At 37.5% G+C, this 20,180-nt stretch overlaps 1 protein-coding gene across 1 annotated transcript; it reads left to right on the plus strand.

Moving 5' to 3' along the window:
* The first annotated feature begins 4,925 nt into the window (after positions 1-4,925).
* Positions 4,926-17,289, plus strand: LOC107771103 (vacuolar protein sorting-associated protein 35A). The gene is made up of 23 exons (XM_016590426.2): positions 4,926-5,100; positions 5,189-5,451; positions 5,572-5,668; positions 5,987-6,110; positions 9,580-9,765; positions 10,238-10,325; positions 10,526-10,582; positions 10,681-10,770; positions 10,879-11,001; positions 11,415-11,489; positions 11,562-11,621; positions 12,105-12,221; positions 12,499-12,738; positions 12,828-12,893; positions 13,045-13,134; positions 14,999-15,088; positions 15,362-15,451; positions 15,701-15,769; positions 15,857-15,937; positions 16,074-16,181; positions 16,280-16,383; positions 16,609-16,722; positions 16,827-17,289. The coding sequence occupies exons 2-23, from the start codon at positions 5,359-5,361 to the stop codon at positions 17,035-17,037; spliced, it is 2,373 nt and encodes a 790-aa protein (XP_016445912.1). The 5' UTR covers positions 4,926-5,100; positions 5,189-5,358; the 3' UTR covers positions 17,038-17,289.
* Positions 17,290-20,180: the final 2,891 nt, after the last annotated feature.

Here is a 20,180-nt window from a genome sequence, read left to right on the forward strand (position 1 = left end):
AAATTACACTGTATATATAAGACAAAATCTGTTTTTTGCCTTTATATATTATGTTTTGAATCCCTTTGACAAAAGCCAAAAACGTAGCTTAGTGGTCAAAGAGGTTCAAAACCTTTGTAAGGTCACTGGTTCTATTCCCACTACTTACTAACCAATTCTATCCTAATTTTTGACCTCCGCACCCTCCTATCAAGGGTCAACATTAATATTATATAAATTATCACAAACCCAACTTATTATTATGTCTAAATTAAAATAACTTTTTTAATATAACAGAACATTTTTATAAGAGTAAATAAAAAACTATTTTAAAACAATAAGAATATTTCATTCTGAATTAACACATAAGAAACTTCAGAGTAAGAGTTATAAAATTAATCAATAAAAAAACTAGTTAAGACATCTTTCTTCTATGTCCCACATCACCTGATCAAAAGGACAACCATTTTTTCTTCTCTCCAAATTAACTTGTTATTCATTTTTTCTAATCATAGTCGAAGATAGGATGACAACTGCAAGATCGAATATACAAAATTAACCTATTAGAGTTCGTTCCTTTCGATATCAATATTAGAGTTTATAATTAAATCTTGTATGATTTCAATAAGGTTCCTTCTACGATAATTAGTCGACGACAGCAGTACACAATATGAAATTGATGCTCGCTAGACAAAGATAGTATAGTATGATTATCGTTTCCACAAAGATTGAATTTAAATAATGCTCTAGTAATTCTTGGTTTAACTGCTATTCAGGATGATCAAAACTTGATTGGAATGATTAGGAACTACTAAAGTAAAACAATTGACAATTGACTGCAAAGAACTAGAGAGTAGAAGAATTGAGTTTTTATCAATGTGAGGAATAAGGGTCATGTCAGGATAGGTGCAAGATAGCTATTTGGAATTCAACTCTAGTTTAATTCACTCTAATATTCTAATGATTCTCACGAATTCACTCGATAATTAGTTCAAACGTGTAGTCAAGACTCCTCTCTCTTGATTAAATTTTAACCCTACGAGGTGAACTAATATAAGCACTTTGAACATATGCAAGCATGCGTTCATGGATTAGTCTTCAGGAAAACGTCTCTCGAATATTCTCCTAACTTGATTTAATCAACAATTCGACAAGCTCTTTCGATTGCTTAAGAGAATCACTGAGTTAAACCAACCAAATAATGTAAAGATAATCACCAAAATATTCCTCTTGCGATTAAATAAATCGGTGGATAAAGTTACAACAATTCAAAGTTCCATAAACGAATTTAAGCAAAGAACTAGAGTTAAAATTCACAAATATCAATCAAAATGTCATATCCGTCAAACCCTAAAGGAAACTTCTCCATAATCATGGAAGAAGTCGGCACAAAAATAATTAAAGAGTAAGAAAACATCAATTTAACGTTATAATCCAAACTCCCCTATTGAATTGATGGAAAGATGATGAAATTCTGTGTGTTGTAGTCTCCAATGATCTCCCAAAGCTTCTAAGGTCAAGAGTCCATTCAACGTCTTTTAGGTGTATTGATACTATGTAGGAACGGGCCCGGATGAAACTACCCTTTCCAATCCGAAACAGAAAAAATACTCTAAGAATTTTGTACACACGCGCTGCATCATGCACCGTCCCATACGGGGTGCTAGTGGGGAAGTTTAGAGAGCAGATTCTGACAGGTAACATCAAAATTATACTACCTCGCTGCCCCATGTAGCGCGACAGTAGACTTTTCTCAGAATAATTTATTTTCTTTATTTTTTGATATCCAGACTTGACTCTCGACCCCCGAACGCGATCCCGATTTAATCCCTTGGGCTTTTACTCAGACTTGAAAGCTCGAACTTGTTCGATTTAGCTCCGATTATCTTTTTAACTGAGAATCACTTACTGCAAGGCATAATACACATGATAAGTACAATTAACTATCATTCAAGCTCAAACACAAGTAAAATACAATAATTAGAGTGCAAACTACGATTAAAATACGGGATTGTAGTCTACCATCAACACCCCACACTCAAACCAATGCTCGTCCTCGAGCAATCAAACTGCACTTCACATAAAGACGACCTTCTTATCAGACAATTCCCTAACACATCATGCCGACAATATTTAAAGCAGACTAAGCACCCTTCCATAACATCCTAGCCTCAAGACTCGATTCACACTCGCCACTTATTTCAAACCTACTCATTTACTCTAACTTAGATGCCAAAGATATTACCTTTTCTTCACAAATCATGTGCCCTCACACAAACAATAGAGAGTAGTTCCACACACAATAAATTTCAAGAACACTTAGGAACTCAAGATAAAAAGAATTCACTCACTCTCGCAATTAAGATTTATGTTCCACAAAAGACATACCATAGGCTTGCCCGTAGTGTAATACTCTACTAATTGAGCTCATTCAGTCAAAGATCAAGTAAGACTTAATTTGGTTGTAATGTAGGTTTCAGGACGGGTAGGATACATTTGGATATAGTGACTACACCTCTCTAAGCACTTTAATACATACAATTACACAATTTAAACCCCACACTTGTGTTGAACCAAACCCCAACCTTCACACATTATAGCATCAAGCTCCTAATTTCTTTAAGCACAAACAAGATGAGAACTACCACTAGCCCGAAATCAATTTCTTTTCTCTTCTAATACATGCACAACTTCTTCTTTTTTAATTCCCTACAAGTGGCTCTCACAATTTTTCTCAAACATTGCACCTTTCTCCTTCTTTCTCAGTTCCACTCAAAACCCAACCGTACCTTCACTTAACCTTTAACAAGCTCATAAAAAATTCAAGTGCTCAAGAGAGGTAAAGGTTAAATTTTTTTTGGTCAATTCAAACAAAAAAAGGTCAGGCTTGTAGTGTGGTTGCCAAAGAAAATAAGATTACAGGCTCTAATGGGCTAACTAAGATACATATTAATTAGGTGGGTAAGAATATATATGTAGCTCAACAAAGAAACGCCTCTATCATATCCTAGATTGAATAAGACTGCTATTTCGCTTTGCAAACACACGGGACAAGTTCTAAACATCAATTGTCATGCACATGATATCACAAAAATCTCACACACACATTACCATATAACTCACTTAGGACTGGATCTATCTCGGCTCTCTAGTCAAAGCAGTTAACCAACCTCAAAATCAAAAAAATTCAGGCACTTATCCAAGAGTCAGAACTAAGCCTAAGCGTCACGACTAAGACACTCACTACTTTCAAGGCACAACAAAGTCAAGAAAAGTCATCTCCATTTAATACATAGCACAAGACTTTACAATTCCTAACAAAAACAAAACTAACTACACCCGGTTCAAACAAAACCCTTGGAAAAGAACCACGACACAAAGAAAAACCAAGGGGGAATTGTTACACTATCTAAGAAAATAAAACAAAAATAAATGAGTATTTTTTTCTTTTCTTCGACTTTAATCCCTCGAGAAGACAGTCGAGGACATCCATCGTCCGGAAAAGTCACAAATATTTTTTTCAATAAAAAGAAACGAAAACAAACACACATGTACATATATACATCCCCACCCCACACTTTAAATTATGGCATGTCCCCATGACACACAAATAAAAAGCATGAGGTAAAGGAAACTTCCATGATTCAGCTAGTCGGGGTCTGAATCGAAGTAAAGCAATTGACAATTGACCGTAAAGAACTAAGGAGTAACAGAATTGGTTTCTTATCAATGTGAGGAATAAGGGTCATGACAAGATAGGTGCAAGATAGCTATTTGGGATCCAACTCTAGTTTAATTCACTCTAATGTTCTAATGATTCTCACAAATTCACTCGATGATTAGTTCAAACGTGTAGTTAAGACTCCTCTCTCGATTAAATCTTAACCCTTCGAGGTGAACTAATATAAGCGCTTTGAACATATGCAATCATGCGTTAATGAATTAGCCTTCAGGAAAACGTCTCTCGAATATTCTCCTAACTCGATTTAATCAACAGTTCGACAAGCTTTTTCGATTACTTCAGAGAATCACTAAGTTAAACCAAACCAAATAACGCAAAGATAATCACCAAAATATTCTTCTTTCGATTAAATAAACCGGTGAATAAAGTTGTAACAATTCAAAGCTCCATAAACGAATTCAAGCAAAGAACTAGAATTAAAATTAACAAATATCAATCAAAACACCATATTCGTCAAACCCTAAGGGAAACTACTTCATAATCATGGAAGAAGTCATCACAAATATAATTAAAAGGTAAGAAAATATCAATCTAACATTACAATCCAAACTCCCGTATTGAATTGATGGGAAGATGATGAAATTTTGTATCTTATAGCCTCCAATGATCTACCAAAGCTTCCAAGGTCAAAAGTCCCTTCAAAAACGTCTTTTTGGTGTATTTATACCATGTAGGAATGGGCCCAGACGAAACTACCCTTTTCAAACCGAAACAGGAAAAATACTCTTAGAACGCCGCACCATGCGGGGCACTAGTCGGGAAGTTTAGAAAGCAGATTCTGACAGACAACAGTAAAATTACACTGCCGCGCCGCCCCATGCGCCGCGGTAGTAGACTTTACTCAGAGTAATTCTTTTTTTTTCAATTTTTGATATCCAGATTTGACTCTCGACACCCGAACGAGATTCCGGTTTAATCCCTTGGGTTTTTACTCAGTGTTCGAAGCTCCAACTTGTTCCATTTAGCTCCCGATTATCTTTTTAACTCGGAATCACTTCCTACAAGGTATAAAACACATAATAAGTGCAATTCACTATCATCAAGCTCAAACACAAGTAAAATATGGTAATTAGAGTGCAAATTACGACTAAAATACGAGATTCTATCCTACCATCAGTAGTAATGCATAAATTTCAAATCATATGATCCAATACTATCAACAATCACAGTACAAGTCTTAATTCGACAATCTAAAGTTTAAACTGCCAAAATTAAACTTCAAACATGTGGATCTAAAGTTAATCTGCCGAAGCCTAACTTCAAGCCTCATGTCCAATCTCTCAAACTTTAGAAGTTAGGATTTGGCAGAGTTTCAAATTTCAGACCTGTATGTCTGAGGTTTGAACTTCCACGATTTCAACTTGATGTTGATTTTTGAGGTAGCTAAATTTTAAGAACTTTATAAATTTTGGCTATTCATTAAATATGATCCTAAAGATGGCTATTTGTGTACTTCGCCTGATTCAGATACGTAAAAGAACCCGATGCCCGCCCCGCCCCGACCCGCTCCCGTACTATGTCTGGCAGTTGGAACAAAGTAATGGCAACCAAAACTGAAGTCAATACCAAGAACATAAAATCCCACAAAAAACTCGTCGATCGCGAATTTCCCCCCTCGAAATCGATAAAAAAACGCTATGATCCCTAACGGAGTTGAAGATGAAGAGAAATTTCTAGCAGCTGGAATCGCCGGCCTTCAACAGAACGCTTTCTACATGCATCGCGCTCTTGTAATTTTCACAAAACTCCCCCAAATTTCTTTATATCTTTATGTACAATGAAATTACAGTTTTATTTGGTTTACATAAACCCTAATTTTGATTTTTCTTTTTATGGTTATTGAATTGTAGGATTCGAATAATCTGAAAGATGCACTCAAATACTCAGCTCAGATGCTATCGGAGCTCCGAACTTCAAGGCTTTCCCCTCACAAATACTACGAGCTATGTGTGTACTTTTCACTGATCAGATCTTAATTATTGATTAATTAATAAATTGAAACTTAATTTCAAAATTTGATTTGTTGCTCTTTAACCTCAGTATTAAAACTGTATCGCTGTTGTTTGTTTGTTTGTTTGTTTTTTATTTTTGTTTTTTCAATAACTTCAAATGCACATTGCTGTTATGCTGAAAATTTTATATTCCAGCATTTGATTAGAAGCTCCTTAACCTCGGTGTTAGAACATTGTTGTGTCTTTTCTTTTCCTTTTTTTTTTTTTTAAATTTTAATTCTTTTAAAATTTTAAATGCGCATTGCTTTGTTAGATATGCGGGCATTTGATGAATTGAGAAAGCTAGAAATTTTCTTTAAGGAGGAGACGAAGCGGGGTTGCTCGATTGTTGAGTTGTATGAACTCGTGCAGCATGCTGGCAATATTTTGCCTAGACTGTAAGTTGTAGTGATGATCCAACTGTATTTTCCGCTTTAGCTCGATTTTTTAAAAGCTTTATCTTGTAGTTCTTCAGCAACTGATCTTATGTTTGTGAATTGGCTTAAAGCTTGTACTGCTTAACTATATTATATGTCTCCAAAGAGAGGTACTTTTCGCTTAGGTTGTCAGGAATAATGTTTCGTAGGAAAATCATGTGATTAAAGACTCAAATGAATCATATAGAAAACACTATCAATGATGGCCGAACAGTCAGGAGGAGAATACTATACTCCATGGGTTATAACATTAGGAACCTACACCCAAAAAAGCATTGCCAAAACAGTAGAGAAAATCAGAAACGGGTTCAGCGAGTAAGTTTTTAACTTACATCTAACTTTGATGAAAGCAGTTACAAGTTTAGGTAGAAAGAGCAGCTAGTGTCAGAGAGACACATGAAGCGAAGTATTTGAGTATCGTTCTGTTTGGCCTTTGCTGTGTTTCTTTTAAGTTCTTTTGCCATGCTAATCTTACTGTTGTCCTGCGCTCAACTGCTTACAGACATCTCCTCTCTACCTTTGTTTAGCATAGGTTGGATGTGCCTTTACAACTCACATGGACACAAGTGTTGCTGCTTTAACAGTTTGGTTACTGGGAATCAAGCTAGAGCTTGCATACATTTTATTAAAACTGGAAAAATTTCCAATAAGTTATTTGAATTTTTTGGGAGAGGACTGCCGTTTGGGGTAGTTAACAGCAGCCTTTCAGATAATCAATAAATTTTTGGACTGGTTTTTGCTGAAGCAAACTGTAAGAGTAAATGTTTTTTTTTTCCTTTTTTTCTTTCTTTATGGTAAATGGAAATTATGCTCCTTTTTCATTTGTTTAGATTGGGTTGGTGGGAGAGGAGTTCAAGTAGTTAGAAGGATAGTTGAACTGAATCAGACGCAACTTCTTATGGGAAGGAACTAGGAAGCTAAAAAGTTGCATTTGATAAAGTAGGATAAAGTCATGTTATGTAAGGAAAGGGGAAGTTTAGGTGTCAGGGATCTTGGGCTCCACAATAAAAGCTTGCTCTCTGTGAAGATGGACTGATACCGGGAAGGAACAATGTAAAGATTTAAAGGTTAAATACGGACTACAGAAGTATGGAGATACAACTGATATTACATCTCCCCATGGTATTGCATTCGAAGCATATTGCTCCCTTCTTTGCCAATTTATGTGACGCTCTTTCCTTTTTAGTCAGTCCCAAAAAGAATGACACATTTCTTTATTTAGTAACAACTTAACTCTAAACTCCCCATTTTACCCTTATGAGATGATTTATAGCCACAATTGTTTTTGGCTTATTTTGAACCATAAGTTTTAAAAGTCATTCTTTCCATCTTTGTTAAACTCTGTGCCAAGTCAAACGCCATCACATAAATTGGAATGGAGGGAAGTAATAGTTTGTGGGATGAGTTCCAAGAGTATACCAGACTAAAAATTGGAGATGGAGGAAGAATTAATTTCTGGCAAGAGAAATGGTTTAGAGAGGATATTTCAGCTGCCTTAGTCTCGGAGCTGTATAGTATGGTGCTGAACGGAAACTGTGTCATTGCTGATTGTTGGGATGGGATTGCTTGGTCTTCTCAGGATTTAGTTGGAGAGTTTCAACAAGCTACTGGAAATTACTGAGAGCATATTACCGATAAGCTCCCAGAATGATTCCTTCTGTGTGGATGGGCAAGAGTGTATGGTATTTTCAGTAAAGTCGAGCTATCAGTTAATGGTTAAGAACATGGCTGCAAACAGTGCAGATTGGTCATGGAAAATGCTGTGGAAAACTAAAGCCCCAACTGAAGTTGCTTTTTCGGTTGGGTAGCAGCACCTGAGGCTTTCTTAAAACAGGAAGAGTTACAGAAAATAAGCTTTAATCTATTTTGGTGCTATTTATGCAGAGGATGGTGAATCGGTGAATCACTTACTGCTGAGCAAATATGTATGGTGCAACAACAACAACCCAGTATATTCCCACAAGTAGGGTCTTGGGAGGGTAGTGTGTACGCAGACCTTACCCCTACCCTGGGGTAGAGAGGCTGTTTCCGATAGACCCTCGACACAAGAAGATGAAATGCGACAATATAATAATAACAACAACATAACCAGAAAGATAGTACCAACGAGCTAAGAACCAGAAAATATACCTGGAAAACAATATTAATAAAAAGTGCAGTGACAAGGTCCTAGAAAATAGTACGAGCACCACATGTACCACTAGCATACTAAAACACGACACAGGCCGACTAGACTTACACACAGAACGGAGTAGAAAAACGCTCAATTACCTGCTAACCTTCAACCCTAATGCACCCCCTCCATACCTTCCTATTAAGGGCTATGTCGTCGGTGAGCTGGAGTCGCGCCATGTCCTGTCTGATCACCTCTCCCCAATACTTCTTAGGTCGCCCTCTACCTCTTCTCATACCCGTCAGAGCCAACTGCTCGCACCTCGTAACCGGAGCATCTAGGTTTCTCCTCTGCACGTGCTCGAACGATCTAAGCCTTACTTCCTGCATTTTGTCTTCCATGGGAGCCACGCCCACTCTTGCCCAAATATCTTCATTCTTAATCTTATCCAACCTCGTGTGCCCGCACATCCATCTCAACGTCCTAATTTCTGCTACGTTCATCTTCTGGATATGGGCAATCTTGACTGGCCAACATTCTGCCCCATACAACATGGCCGGTCTAACCACCGCTTTGTAGAGCCTGCCTTTAAGTTCCGAGGTACCTTCTTGTCACATAAAACGCCAGATGCTAACCTCCGTTTCATCCAATCTGGTGCGTGACATCCTCGTTGATCTCCTCGTTTCCCTGGATAATCGACCCAAGATACTTAAAACTTCCTTTTTTGTGGTCATGTTCCTCAATTTTTATGGGGTTCAATGGGTCATGCAAGCAAATGTAAGACTGATTCTGCATAGTTGGTAGAGTCAAAAAGTGGGAAAGGAGATAAAAGGGAAGACCTGGAAGACCACTCATTTATGCATAATGTGGAATATTTGGCTTGAGAGAAACAGAAGATGCTTCGAGGGGAAGGAAGAGAACATCCCGCTTTTGAAAAATAGATGTATACAATGTCTAAGATGCAATGCTGATTTTGCTATTAATATTGATGCAATGCTGGAGTCTTGGAATTCTTACAGCTTCAGAGGATCCTTTTCCAGAAATTTTTTGTACATTATTCTTTAATAAAATTTTACCTTTATTGATCAAAAGAAGATTTTTACTCGGACTAATTTTGTTCAAGATCATGATTAAAGGTGGAATGGTTATAATCCTGCTTAGCTGCATTGTTTCCTTTCTTCTTTAGTTGTTAACCTATGTCAAAGAGGATGTGTTCATTTTATCATCTGGTTGCTTTTAAGCCAGTCTTAAATCTTGTTTTCTATTATTTGCTCATCAGGATTTCTACAGTTCATATGTTGCCTTTTTGTTTCTCAGGTATCTACTATGCACAGTGGGGTCTGTGTACATCAAATCCAAGGAGGCGCCTGCCAGGGATATTCTTAAAGATCTGGTTGAAATGTGCCGTGGTATACAACATCCTTTGCGCGGACTCTTCCTGAGGAGTTATCTTTCTCAAGTCAGCAAGGATAAATTACCTGATATAGGTTCTGAGTATGAAGGGTAAGGGTGTTACTCAGCTCCACAGTGGTTTACCATCAATTTAGTTACAAGAATCATGTGTCAATGTCCAGTTTTATGGGTTTCGTTTACAATGTTCTAGCTGAGAGGTATAAGTGCTTGAGAGAGAAAAATACTATGCTGAAGTGTCAACCTGAAGACATAAACACTGACATGACTAAGCTAATTGGCAGTGCCTGCAGTGTAACCGTGTGTTAAGTTGAATTTATTTAAATAAAGATGCTAGTAGATTATGTTGTTCATGGTAACCGGTTGTTGTTGTTTTCTTACTGCCATAATGATTAATTGAGGATTTCCTCAACTATGTCAACATAGTATGATCTTAACTCAGAAGAAAGAAAATGAAAAAGATAATAAACTATCTTACCTTCATTTTAAGCTTCTTTTATATGTAATCTCACCTGTATTACGAATATTGTTGTTGGATGCACTAATGTCTTGTTCCCTCCCACAGGGATGCTGAAACTGTTGTGGATGCTGTAGAGTTTGTTCTCCAAAATTTCACGGAAATGAACAAACTCTGGGTTAGAATGCAACATCAGGTTGGTTGAAACATCTGTGGATGCTATAACATGCTCTCATGCTTTGACATGCATAGTACCACAATGCTTGCATGTCATGAAGGTAAATGGAAATCATGAGGGCAGAATTCGTGGTCATGCAGGTGTTTTAATGCTTGTGAATGATTCATACTCTTTGCTGATCATGAGTTGAGGCTAGCATCGGGCTTTCTCATCTGCAGGGACCTGCTCGCGAAAAGGAGAAACGAGAAAAAGAAAGGAGCGAGCTTCGTGATCTCGTATGAGCTGTTACTTCATCATGTTTACTAGCACCCAAATAAGCAATGGAAGTGCACACTCATGCGAGGATTTTCCTTTTTGCTTTTACTTTTGGTAGGTTGGGAAGAACCTGCATGTTCTCAGTCAAATAGAAGGAATCGACCTGGAGATGTACAAAGAGACTGTGCTTCCAAGAATTTTAGAGCAGGTGATTGGTCTAGGAATGTAGTGGCCTTTCAATAACTTTTTATGGTTTGTTTAAGCCATATGTGAACTATTTTCTGACTCAAAATGCGTACCTCATGGTTGTGTTTAGGTTGTCAACTGTAAAGATGAGATTGCACAGGGCTATTTGATGGATTGCATAATTCAAGTCTTCCCTGATGAATATCACTTACAAACTCTTGAAACATTATTGGGTGCTTGTCCCCAGCTTCAGGTGTGTTATTTTGCTGTTTTGTATCACTAGCTTTTCATTAAATAGACCAAAAGTGTAGAAGGAAAAATGTCATACCTGGTAGGATCCGAGGAGTGGGATTGGTTTAATATCTGCAACAATGTAATATAATATGTTGGCTATATCAGATGAAAGATTTGGTTGTGAAGATTTATAAAGAGTATTGTTTGTTTACAGCGTTTCCACCTTATACTGAAGTTCATTATCTTTTTTTATTGGCTTCTGATAAAATCTTTGATAATTTTGTCACCATTGATAAAGTCATACTGGTGATGCAAATTTGTACATTCATTTTCTTTGTACTGTCTGTGACAGTTCTAAGTATCTGCCATTAAATGCTTAACGTCTATGAGAATTTGAACTTCTGAACACCATTTCCTATGTCATTATTTCAGCCATCTGTTGATATCAAGATGGTGCTTGCTCGGCTGATGGAAAGGCTCTCAAACTATGCTGCTTTAAGTACAGATGTAAGTATTACATTATAAACTTTCTGTAATCGGATTTTTTACATGTAGTCTCTAAATGATTTGTTACTGCAGGTTTTACCAGAGTTTTTCCAAGTGGAAGCTTTTGCAAAACTAAATAATGCCATAGGGAAGGTAAACGAGATAACTACCCTTGACTAAAATGCAATTCTTGTTTATGAAGGCGTACTTAAAGAAAATATTCCCAGGCGTGGATTTTCTACCTCCAACATGTGAATATTAAGTGGAACTCACTGAACTTTAAAAGCTAGAATCAATTATCTGACTAATTCAAAAATTAATAAGCCAAGAAATAGAAATTGATCATAGATCTGTGGATGTCACTGGAAAGTTAATTCATGGAGACCGTGCTTGTCACAACAATAGAGTGGTAATCTTTAGATTTATGAATGCACAGATTCTGATTTTCTTCCAATTTTTGCCTCCCCAAACTTATGCGCTTTCCATGAAGAGGCCACCAAACCTTCCATGACATTCTTTCAACTTATTTCCTGTTTTCTGACTGGAGGGATTCTGCATACATCTTTTTTCCAATATCAATGGTGGCTTTGGCTTTTCAAGTAGTTCGGATATCATGCCCGTATCTCTGTTGTGCAGGTGATAGAAGCACAAGAAGACATGCCTATTGCTGGAGTTGTGACTTTATATTCATCTCTTCTAACTTTTACTCTTCATGTACACCCTGATCGTCTTGATTATGTGGATCAGATCTTGGTAGGTCAACTCTTATTCTTTCCCTTTTTCTTTTTATCTATATTAAAATAGTTTTTGATAAGGTTGTTTATGTCATTTATGTTTGTTCTTATTCCAGAATGAAGATTGCGTGTGAAACAGTTTAACATTAAATAAAAATTAAAAAAAAATAAGGGAAGAAACAAATAGAAACAACAGAAGGTTGACTAGAAGCTGTGAGCATTTAGATAACTTGCTTGCCTGCCTTGTGCATATGAAACCTGTAACTTACTAATGACCACTCTATTCTTATCTTTAGGGTGCATGTGTTAAGAAACTTTCTGGTAAAGGAAAGCTCAAAGACAGTAAAGCAACAAAACAGATTGTGGCTCTTTTAAGTGCTCCCCTGGAGAAGTATAAGGATATTGATACTGCATTAAAGCTGTCAAATTATCCTCATGTTATGGAGCACCTTGATGATGCAACTAGTAAAGAGATGGCTAATGTTTTAGTTCAAACTATTTTAAAAAGTAAGACTTGCATTTCGACAGCTGAAAAGGTTAGTTCCTTTTAATTTTAGTTCTTTAAATTATTCTTTATGGGTAATACTATAGCCTCTTTATTACTTCAAACTTACTGGTCTGTCAGGTAGAGGCACTTTTTGAATTAATGAAAGGACTTATCAGGGATTTGGATGAGAATCTTCATGATGAGGTGATTGGGGACTTCTCTGCTTATGCAATTAGATTCCTCATATCTCCCGACTTTCTTTCTGCTCTATTCTTAGCGGCTAGGCTTTCTTAAATTTATTTTGCTTAAATCAGTATGTAATTAAGCCAAAGTTTCTTTAACCTCCCATTTTCAGCTTGACGAAGAAGATTTCAAGGAAGAGCAGAACTCTGTTGCACGGCTTATTCAAATGCTTCACAATGACGACCCTGAAGAGATGCTGAAGGTAACGAGTGTATAGTGATACCTGTTTCTAGATTCTTTGCATATTCCTCTGAAGGCTAGCCTCTCTACTTGTTATTGCTGGAAAAGTTTGTTATATCATGTAGTTCTTATAGTTCGGGGTTGAGCGTGGTCAACTGTGTTTTAAATCAAAACTTTAAAGATGCCTAGAATTGTTTTTCTCTGTTCCAAAGTTGAATGCCATGGTTTCATAGGCATGACGTTGATTGAGAACTTTTTTCTTTTGTTCTTTTGGGGATTAAATGGTGTAAAAGTAGGTTTCATATATCTTTCCAATTTCCATAATTTGGAATAATTAAACAGTAATTTTACAAATGAAAAACATAGTATCTTTTCCAGGACATTGGCTGATACCTTCTTGGGACATCACAAAGTAAACCAGGACACTTGCATTTGGGATAAAGTACCTTTGTTGTCTCTGTTTCATCTCTTCTTTCTATGACATGCTTTCTCCAATATATATACCCAACCAGAGGCGGATCCAGAAATTAAACTTTTTGGGTTCAATATTTAAGGTTCTTATTATTGAACCGTGAACCCACTATATTTTTAAACTTATGAGTTCATATATACTATTTTTCGCAATTCTTGTGGATGTTGCATTTAAATTTATGCTCCGTGTCAAAAGTTATGGACTCAATTGAACCCGTAACTTTCATCCTACATTCGCCCCTGTACCAAACTCGTGCGCACAACCGATCAGCTAAATAAGTATCTCTTATAACAGCAATCCTTGATCTTCCTAGTCAGCTTATAATGAGAGATATAGAACGAAGATGACTCTTGACCTAAGTTGCACCTGATTGGTTGGATATGTTCTATTGAATCCTTCTGATATTGATGTAATGAGAAGCCTTTGCTTGTGCATCTACTGTTAAAAAAACATATAATGATGAAGTATCTGCCAAAACAAGATAGCTTTTGCTTTTTGTTGGTTCTGTTCGCTTTTCATGGTTTCTTTTGTTGATCCTTTTCTTTTTGAAAATATGAGAGGGATAAGTTGCCATCTCAGATTCTATTCATGAGAATGCCAAAAGGCACTTAGGTACTTGAGTACAAGACTGAAGACACTTTACATCCGCTACTACACCACGTGATACATCTGTGCTACCAATGTTCTCACATTCAACTCTACACCATCCTTCAGCAATGTCGCTGTTGCTTGGTGCCTCTGCATCTATCCGGATGGATTTTGTCACAACAAGTGGTGTAGTAGCTTGAAAGCCTTCCCTGACAAGTCTGCTACCAACAAGAGCACGGCAAAAAAAGCTAGATTTGCAATATGTATGCTCAGATCTAGGACTAGAACTGCCACCAAGGGGTAGATAAATTAACATAACCATGGAGATAAAGGGAAAAGAACTAAGACACAAACAGATTAGAAGCAAATGGAACTGCCAAAGAAAGGAGTTTATAAAGACAAAACTGCTTTGAAATGGGACCACAGAGAGCAGTTGTTTTATGGGGAGATGGTCTCTCAAAAAATCTCCTTGCTCTTCGTAGTTAATAAGGGAAATATGAAAAAAGAAATTGGGAATGAAGTCAGTTAAATGAAGCAGTAGCTGTAGAGATTGATATGACATGATTGACGTGCCAAAGCTTCACCAGCTGTAAATTCAATTCAAGATTGACATAAAAATTCTTGTTAAATTGAGAATGAAATTTTCATTCCTCTAGCAAGTAGAAAAGTGTGATGTTCTTATTTTCTTTTATATGTTTGTTGGTGCAAAATAAAATGCTTCAATCCGGTGTTACATATCTATGTAGCCATAAGGTTTATCTCTGGCTATAGCTGTTGGCTTCTTGCTTTTCAGATTTGATATGGTTTGCTAATTGCTGATTTGCAGATAATTTCTACTGTGAAGAAGCATATTCTGACAGGAGGACCGAAGAGGCTTCCCTTTACTGTCCCTCCCCTTATTTTCAATTCTCTTAAGGTATGAATTGACCACTCAAGGACTACAAAAGGGGTGAAGTGGTGATGAATGGCCCATGCTTTTTATTCTTAAAAAGAAATAATTTAAGTTACAAAATTTTTGAATGTGCATTTTAAGATGATCCTTTCCCAATGCAACTGCTTGTTCAAAGGATTAAATAACAGAAAAAGGAAATCAACCCCCTCCCCCTTTTCTCAGGGAGAGAGTTTCCAGTGTCATACAGAACTGAAGTTTCTGTTGAGTTACTGATGTTGTAAATTTCCTTCTTTTCAGTTGGTTAGGCGACTGCAGAACCAAGATGAAAATGCTCCAGAGGAAGAGGCATCTGCTATGCCTAAGAAAATTTTTCAGATTTTAAATCTGGTAATATAGCTGAATGGGGTTATATGAGTTATTTGGTCAAATGTGATGCATTGCATTTCAAGCTCTCGACTAAAGCTATTATGATTCTCAGTCAAAAGACCAAAAAAATAAATCAGCTTTATGTCTCTTATATCCCTTTTCTTTATTTAGCTTCTATTCCTTCATTTTCAATTGTTCTGTGATACTCATGATTGTGCTAACTGCTGAGGCAATTGTTATTACTTATAAATTGCATATACCGTATTCCAGATAATTGAGGCTCTCTCAAGTGTTCCAGTACCTGAACTATCATTGAGGTTGTACTTGGAGTGTGCTGAGGTACATTAATTTATCCTTGGATTTGTGTAAGATTGTGGAATCACAAATTCTAAAAAATATGGGTTTACTGCCATGTGTGTTGCTCAGGCTGCCAATGACGCTGACCTAGAGCCTGTTGCCTACGAATTTTTCACCCAAGCTTATATACTATACGAAGAAGAAATTTCGGTAGGATTTGCTCATTTTATCATTACTTTATCATGATTTCTATTTGCTTGACTTCCTGGTATTTCGATATATCTACATTTATTGTGCATTTCATGCATTGCTTGATTTTTCTAATTCCAGTTGAATGGTTTGATAGGACTCCAAAGCTCAGGTGACTGCAATACACTTAATTATAGGAACTCTTCAGAGAATGCACGTCTTTGGTGTTGAGAACAGGGACACATTAACACACAAGGCCACGGGGGTAACTATTTTACCACCTCTTATTTTCTTATTCCTGATTTCAGCTTCGTCATTCTATGATTGTAACCATTTCCTCCTCCTTTTCTTGATATCCTCCAGTACTCGGCAAAACTCCTGAAGAAGCCTGATCAGTGCAAGGCTGTCTACTCCTGTTCGCATCTTTTCTGGGTTGATGATCAGGACAACATCAAGGATGGAGAGAGGTTCGTAACTCTGCCATGCACATGAGGGATGAAATTTACATTTGGCCTCCCGTGCCTCTCTTATTATGAACATTTATTAGCCTGGGTTTATACCAGCATGAGATGTGATTTATGTATTTGTGGGTCTTCCCTGACTGAGTTTTGCCCCTTTGAGTTCTGCTCGATTTCAAGTTTTTTTGTAGCCTTTCCTGTTCTTATGTGGTTGTTTCTTTTTCATTCATCCAGGGTTTTGCTTTGCTTAAAACGGGCTTTAAGAATTGCGAATGCCGCTCAACAAATGTCCAATGCAACCCGAGGCAGCAGTGGATCGGTCTTGCTCTTTATAGAAATTCTAAACAAGTAAAACTACACTATACATCATTGTTTGTTTACCTTTCTTGGCGACGGTCTCTGTTTTGCAGGTCATTAACGATAGATACACTTAATCATTTGTATGATCTCAGGTATTTATATTTCTTTGAGAAGGGGGTGACACAGATCACTGTTGCATCCATCCAAAGCCTAATTGAGCTAATAACAACTGAAATGCAAAGTGAAAATACAACTTCGGATCCTGCTGCAGATGCTTTCCTTGCAAGCACATTACGATATATCCAGTTCCAGAAGGATAAAGGTGGAGCAGTTGGTGAGAAATATGAATCCATCAAGTCTTAGTTATAAAGACATTTTCTTGCAAGGAGTTTGCATTCTTGATGTTACAGAAGCAGATTATTTTGTTTTCCAATACAAATTCATTTTCGCCTTTTGATTTGTCTGTTAGTGGAGATTCTGCACTTTACAGCAGGCTAGCGGAAGAAGCTGCAAATATCTGTATATCCTAACCATACTTGTCATGATTTTGATTGTTGTAACAATTTTTTCTCGTAGAGATCTGACTAAATTAGAGGCTATATAATTCAGATCAAACTTGTGATTGTGATAATAACTGGAATAAGTTTGTTTTGGAGTTGCATAGTCACATACTCACATGCGGCACAATTTCGATTTCTTTGGATAATCAGCAATATATTAGTGAGATTCAAACTCGTTAAACTCTTAATCATAGAGAGCTCAATGTCATGACCTGCCACATCATCATGCTATGTAGGTGCTACTTGGCATATATTTTTGCCATATGGAATGGTTACATAAGTTAGGGAAAAGATCTTGGTGGAATATTCTAGAACTATGGAGAATTTCCTTGGAAATGTTCTAGATATTTATGCATTTGTAGGAAGGTTCTAGAGGCGTATAGAGGTTTCCTTAGGAAGACTTAGAACCCTATAGAATTCTTAGGAAAGTCCTTAGAAGAATCTAGCTGTGTAGAATATTCTAGAGAATGGACTTAGTTGTAAATATGGAAGGACTTGTAGAACAATTATTATTTACATACTAGCCCCTAAGTGATTAGTATAAATAGGGGGCATTCATTTGTAATTCATCAACCAAGCAAAACAAGGTTTTCTCTAATACAAAAGTTTCCTTTGGCAATTCTCATGTGTTCTAACGTTCCTTAGCGATCTTTAGTGTAGTACGACTGACTTGGCATAGCAAGAACGCGAGCAAGTTGTGCAAGATCGTGAGCGAGTTGCCAAGTGCCGCACGTGCGCTTAATTTACGACTAGGGACGTGACAACGTGGTATCAGAGCAAAAATTATGACTAAGGAATGTTAGAAAGAATACAAGAGATTGCTAGAAGGAAATTTTGTAGGAACCATGGCCGAAATTACCAAGGGCTTGATACTTGCAAAAGGGATCAATGCAAAGGTCCCTAAGCGAAAGCAGTATGGTTGTGCACGGGCTGCACGCGAGGTGGCAGACTGGCGGAAGCTAAGGGAGCTCCGACAGAGGCCACAATTCGGGAGTATGTACGCGAGTTCACTACCTTAATGCTGCAAATCTCGTCATTGTCCGAGGAAGATTTCCTCTTCTACTTCATGGATGGGTTGCAAAATTGGGCAAAGCATAAATTAAGAAGACATCAAATAGCCAACGTGAATGGGGCCATCGGAGTAGCCTAGTCACTTGTTGACTTCAAGATGGAGCCTGCCAAGTCCAAAGAAGGCAACACCGAGAGGGATGAGGGAGATCATGATGAGGACAACGGGAAAAGCATAACCGAGGTATACACGGGTAATGGCAAGGGGCCATCCCATAACGGACATGGGTCCAAGAGAAACGGCAAGGGGCCGGAAAAATGATAAGGAGTACGTGCCTAAAGGAGGGTGTTACTTCTGTGAAGGATCACATCGGGCAAGTGAATGCTCAGAGTTGGGGAAGCTTGTAGCAATGATAGGGAAGTTTGCTCAAGCACATAAGGATGATACAGGGGGAACCGCCTGTATTGGAGGGATGCGCTTGGAATCTAAGTCGAAAGTAAGGGATTCCAAAGCATATCTTGGCATCATGCAAATGGAGCATGGTGGCAACAAGAAAAGTTGGACGGACATAGTTGAAGAGGATGACGAGTTATAAAGTGATGACATGCTATCGAACTCAGACGATGCACCAAGCAGAGGGTTCAAGTTTGCCAGTAAGGCTGGACTACGGAGGGCAGCCAAATAGGGAGTGGAAACATAGACTCGATGCTTGAGAAGCTGCTAGACTTGGTTGAGTCATGGGAAGATTCAGACCAAGAGCAAGGAGGGGCATCCAATGGGCGGAGGATGGAGGCCATCATTGCTAGCTGTCCAAAGTACAAATGGCGTAAGAAGAAAGGTAGCCAGTACCTTGTGAAATGGGAAGGAGAACCGCTTCATAGGGCATCATGGCTAATGGACAAAGATCTCTGGCGACGCCAATGCGAGGTGCGCGCATATGTGTCGATGCTTTGTGCCGAGGGCGGCACAAAATTGGGTGGGGGAGAGTGTCATGACCCGCCACATCATCATGCTACGTAGGTGCCACTTGACATATATTTTTGCCATATGGGATGGTTACATAAGTTAGGGAAAAGATCTTGATGGAATATTCTAGAACTATGGAGAATTTCCTTGGAAATGTTCTAGATATTTATGCATTTGTAGGAAGATTCTAGAGAAATATAGAGGTTTCCTTAGGAAGACCCTAAAACCCTATAGAATTGTTAGGAAAGTCCTTAGAAGAATCTAGTTGTGTAGAATATTCTAGAGAAGGGACTTAGTTGTAAATATGAAAGGACTTGTAGAACAATTATTATTTACATACTAGCCCCTAGGTGATTAGTATAAATAGGGGGCGTTCATTTGTAATTCATCAACCAAGCAAAACAAAGTTCTCTCTAATACAAAAGCTTCCTTTGGCAATTCTCATGTGTTCTAACGTTCCTTAGCGATCTTTAGTGTAATACGACTGACTTGGCATAGCAAGAACGCGAGCAAGTTGTGCAAGATCGTGAGCGAGTTGCCAAGTACCGCACGTGCGCTTAGTTTAAGACTAGGGACGTGACATCAAGCTCTAATGCAAAGTAAATGCTTTTCGATTTGTTGGTATATGTTTGATGCCTAAATAGCTTTAAAAGAAAAACAAAGTTTGAAAAGACAATTTTTGGCGACTGACATTTAAATGATGTGGTTTTTCAGCAGGCAATTTATATGAACAGTTTTTGTCGTTGCTATCTAACAATTTGAAGTTGGTGTCTCGGCAACAACATGAAAATGAAAGTCAGGAAATGCAATAAAGTTGACCAAACCATATCCTAAGAAATTTCTTAGGCGTTTTGATAATATTTGGTTCAAGTTTGATATATATGTTTGCAGCTAGCTAATCACAAAGGCTTGTTAATTGAACCAACTCATCATAAAAAGACAGAACGTTCAAATATAATACTCCTCTACTA

The sequence above is a fragment of the Nicotiana tabacum genome, chromosome 21 (genome assembly GCF_000715075.1).
Source record: "Nicotiana tabacum cultivar K326 chromosome 21, ASM71507v2, whole genome shotgun sequence".
Lineage (NCBI taxonomy): Eukaryota > Viridiplantae > Streptophyta > Magnoliopsida > Solanales > Solanaceae > Nicotiana > Nicotiana tabacum.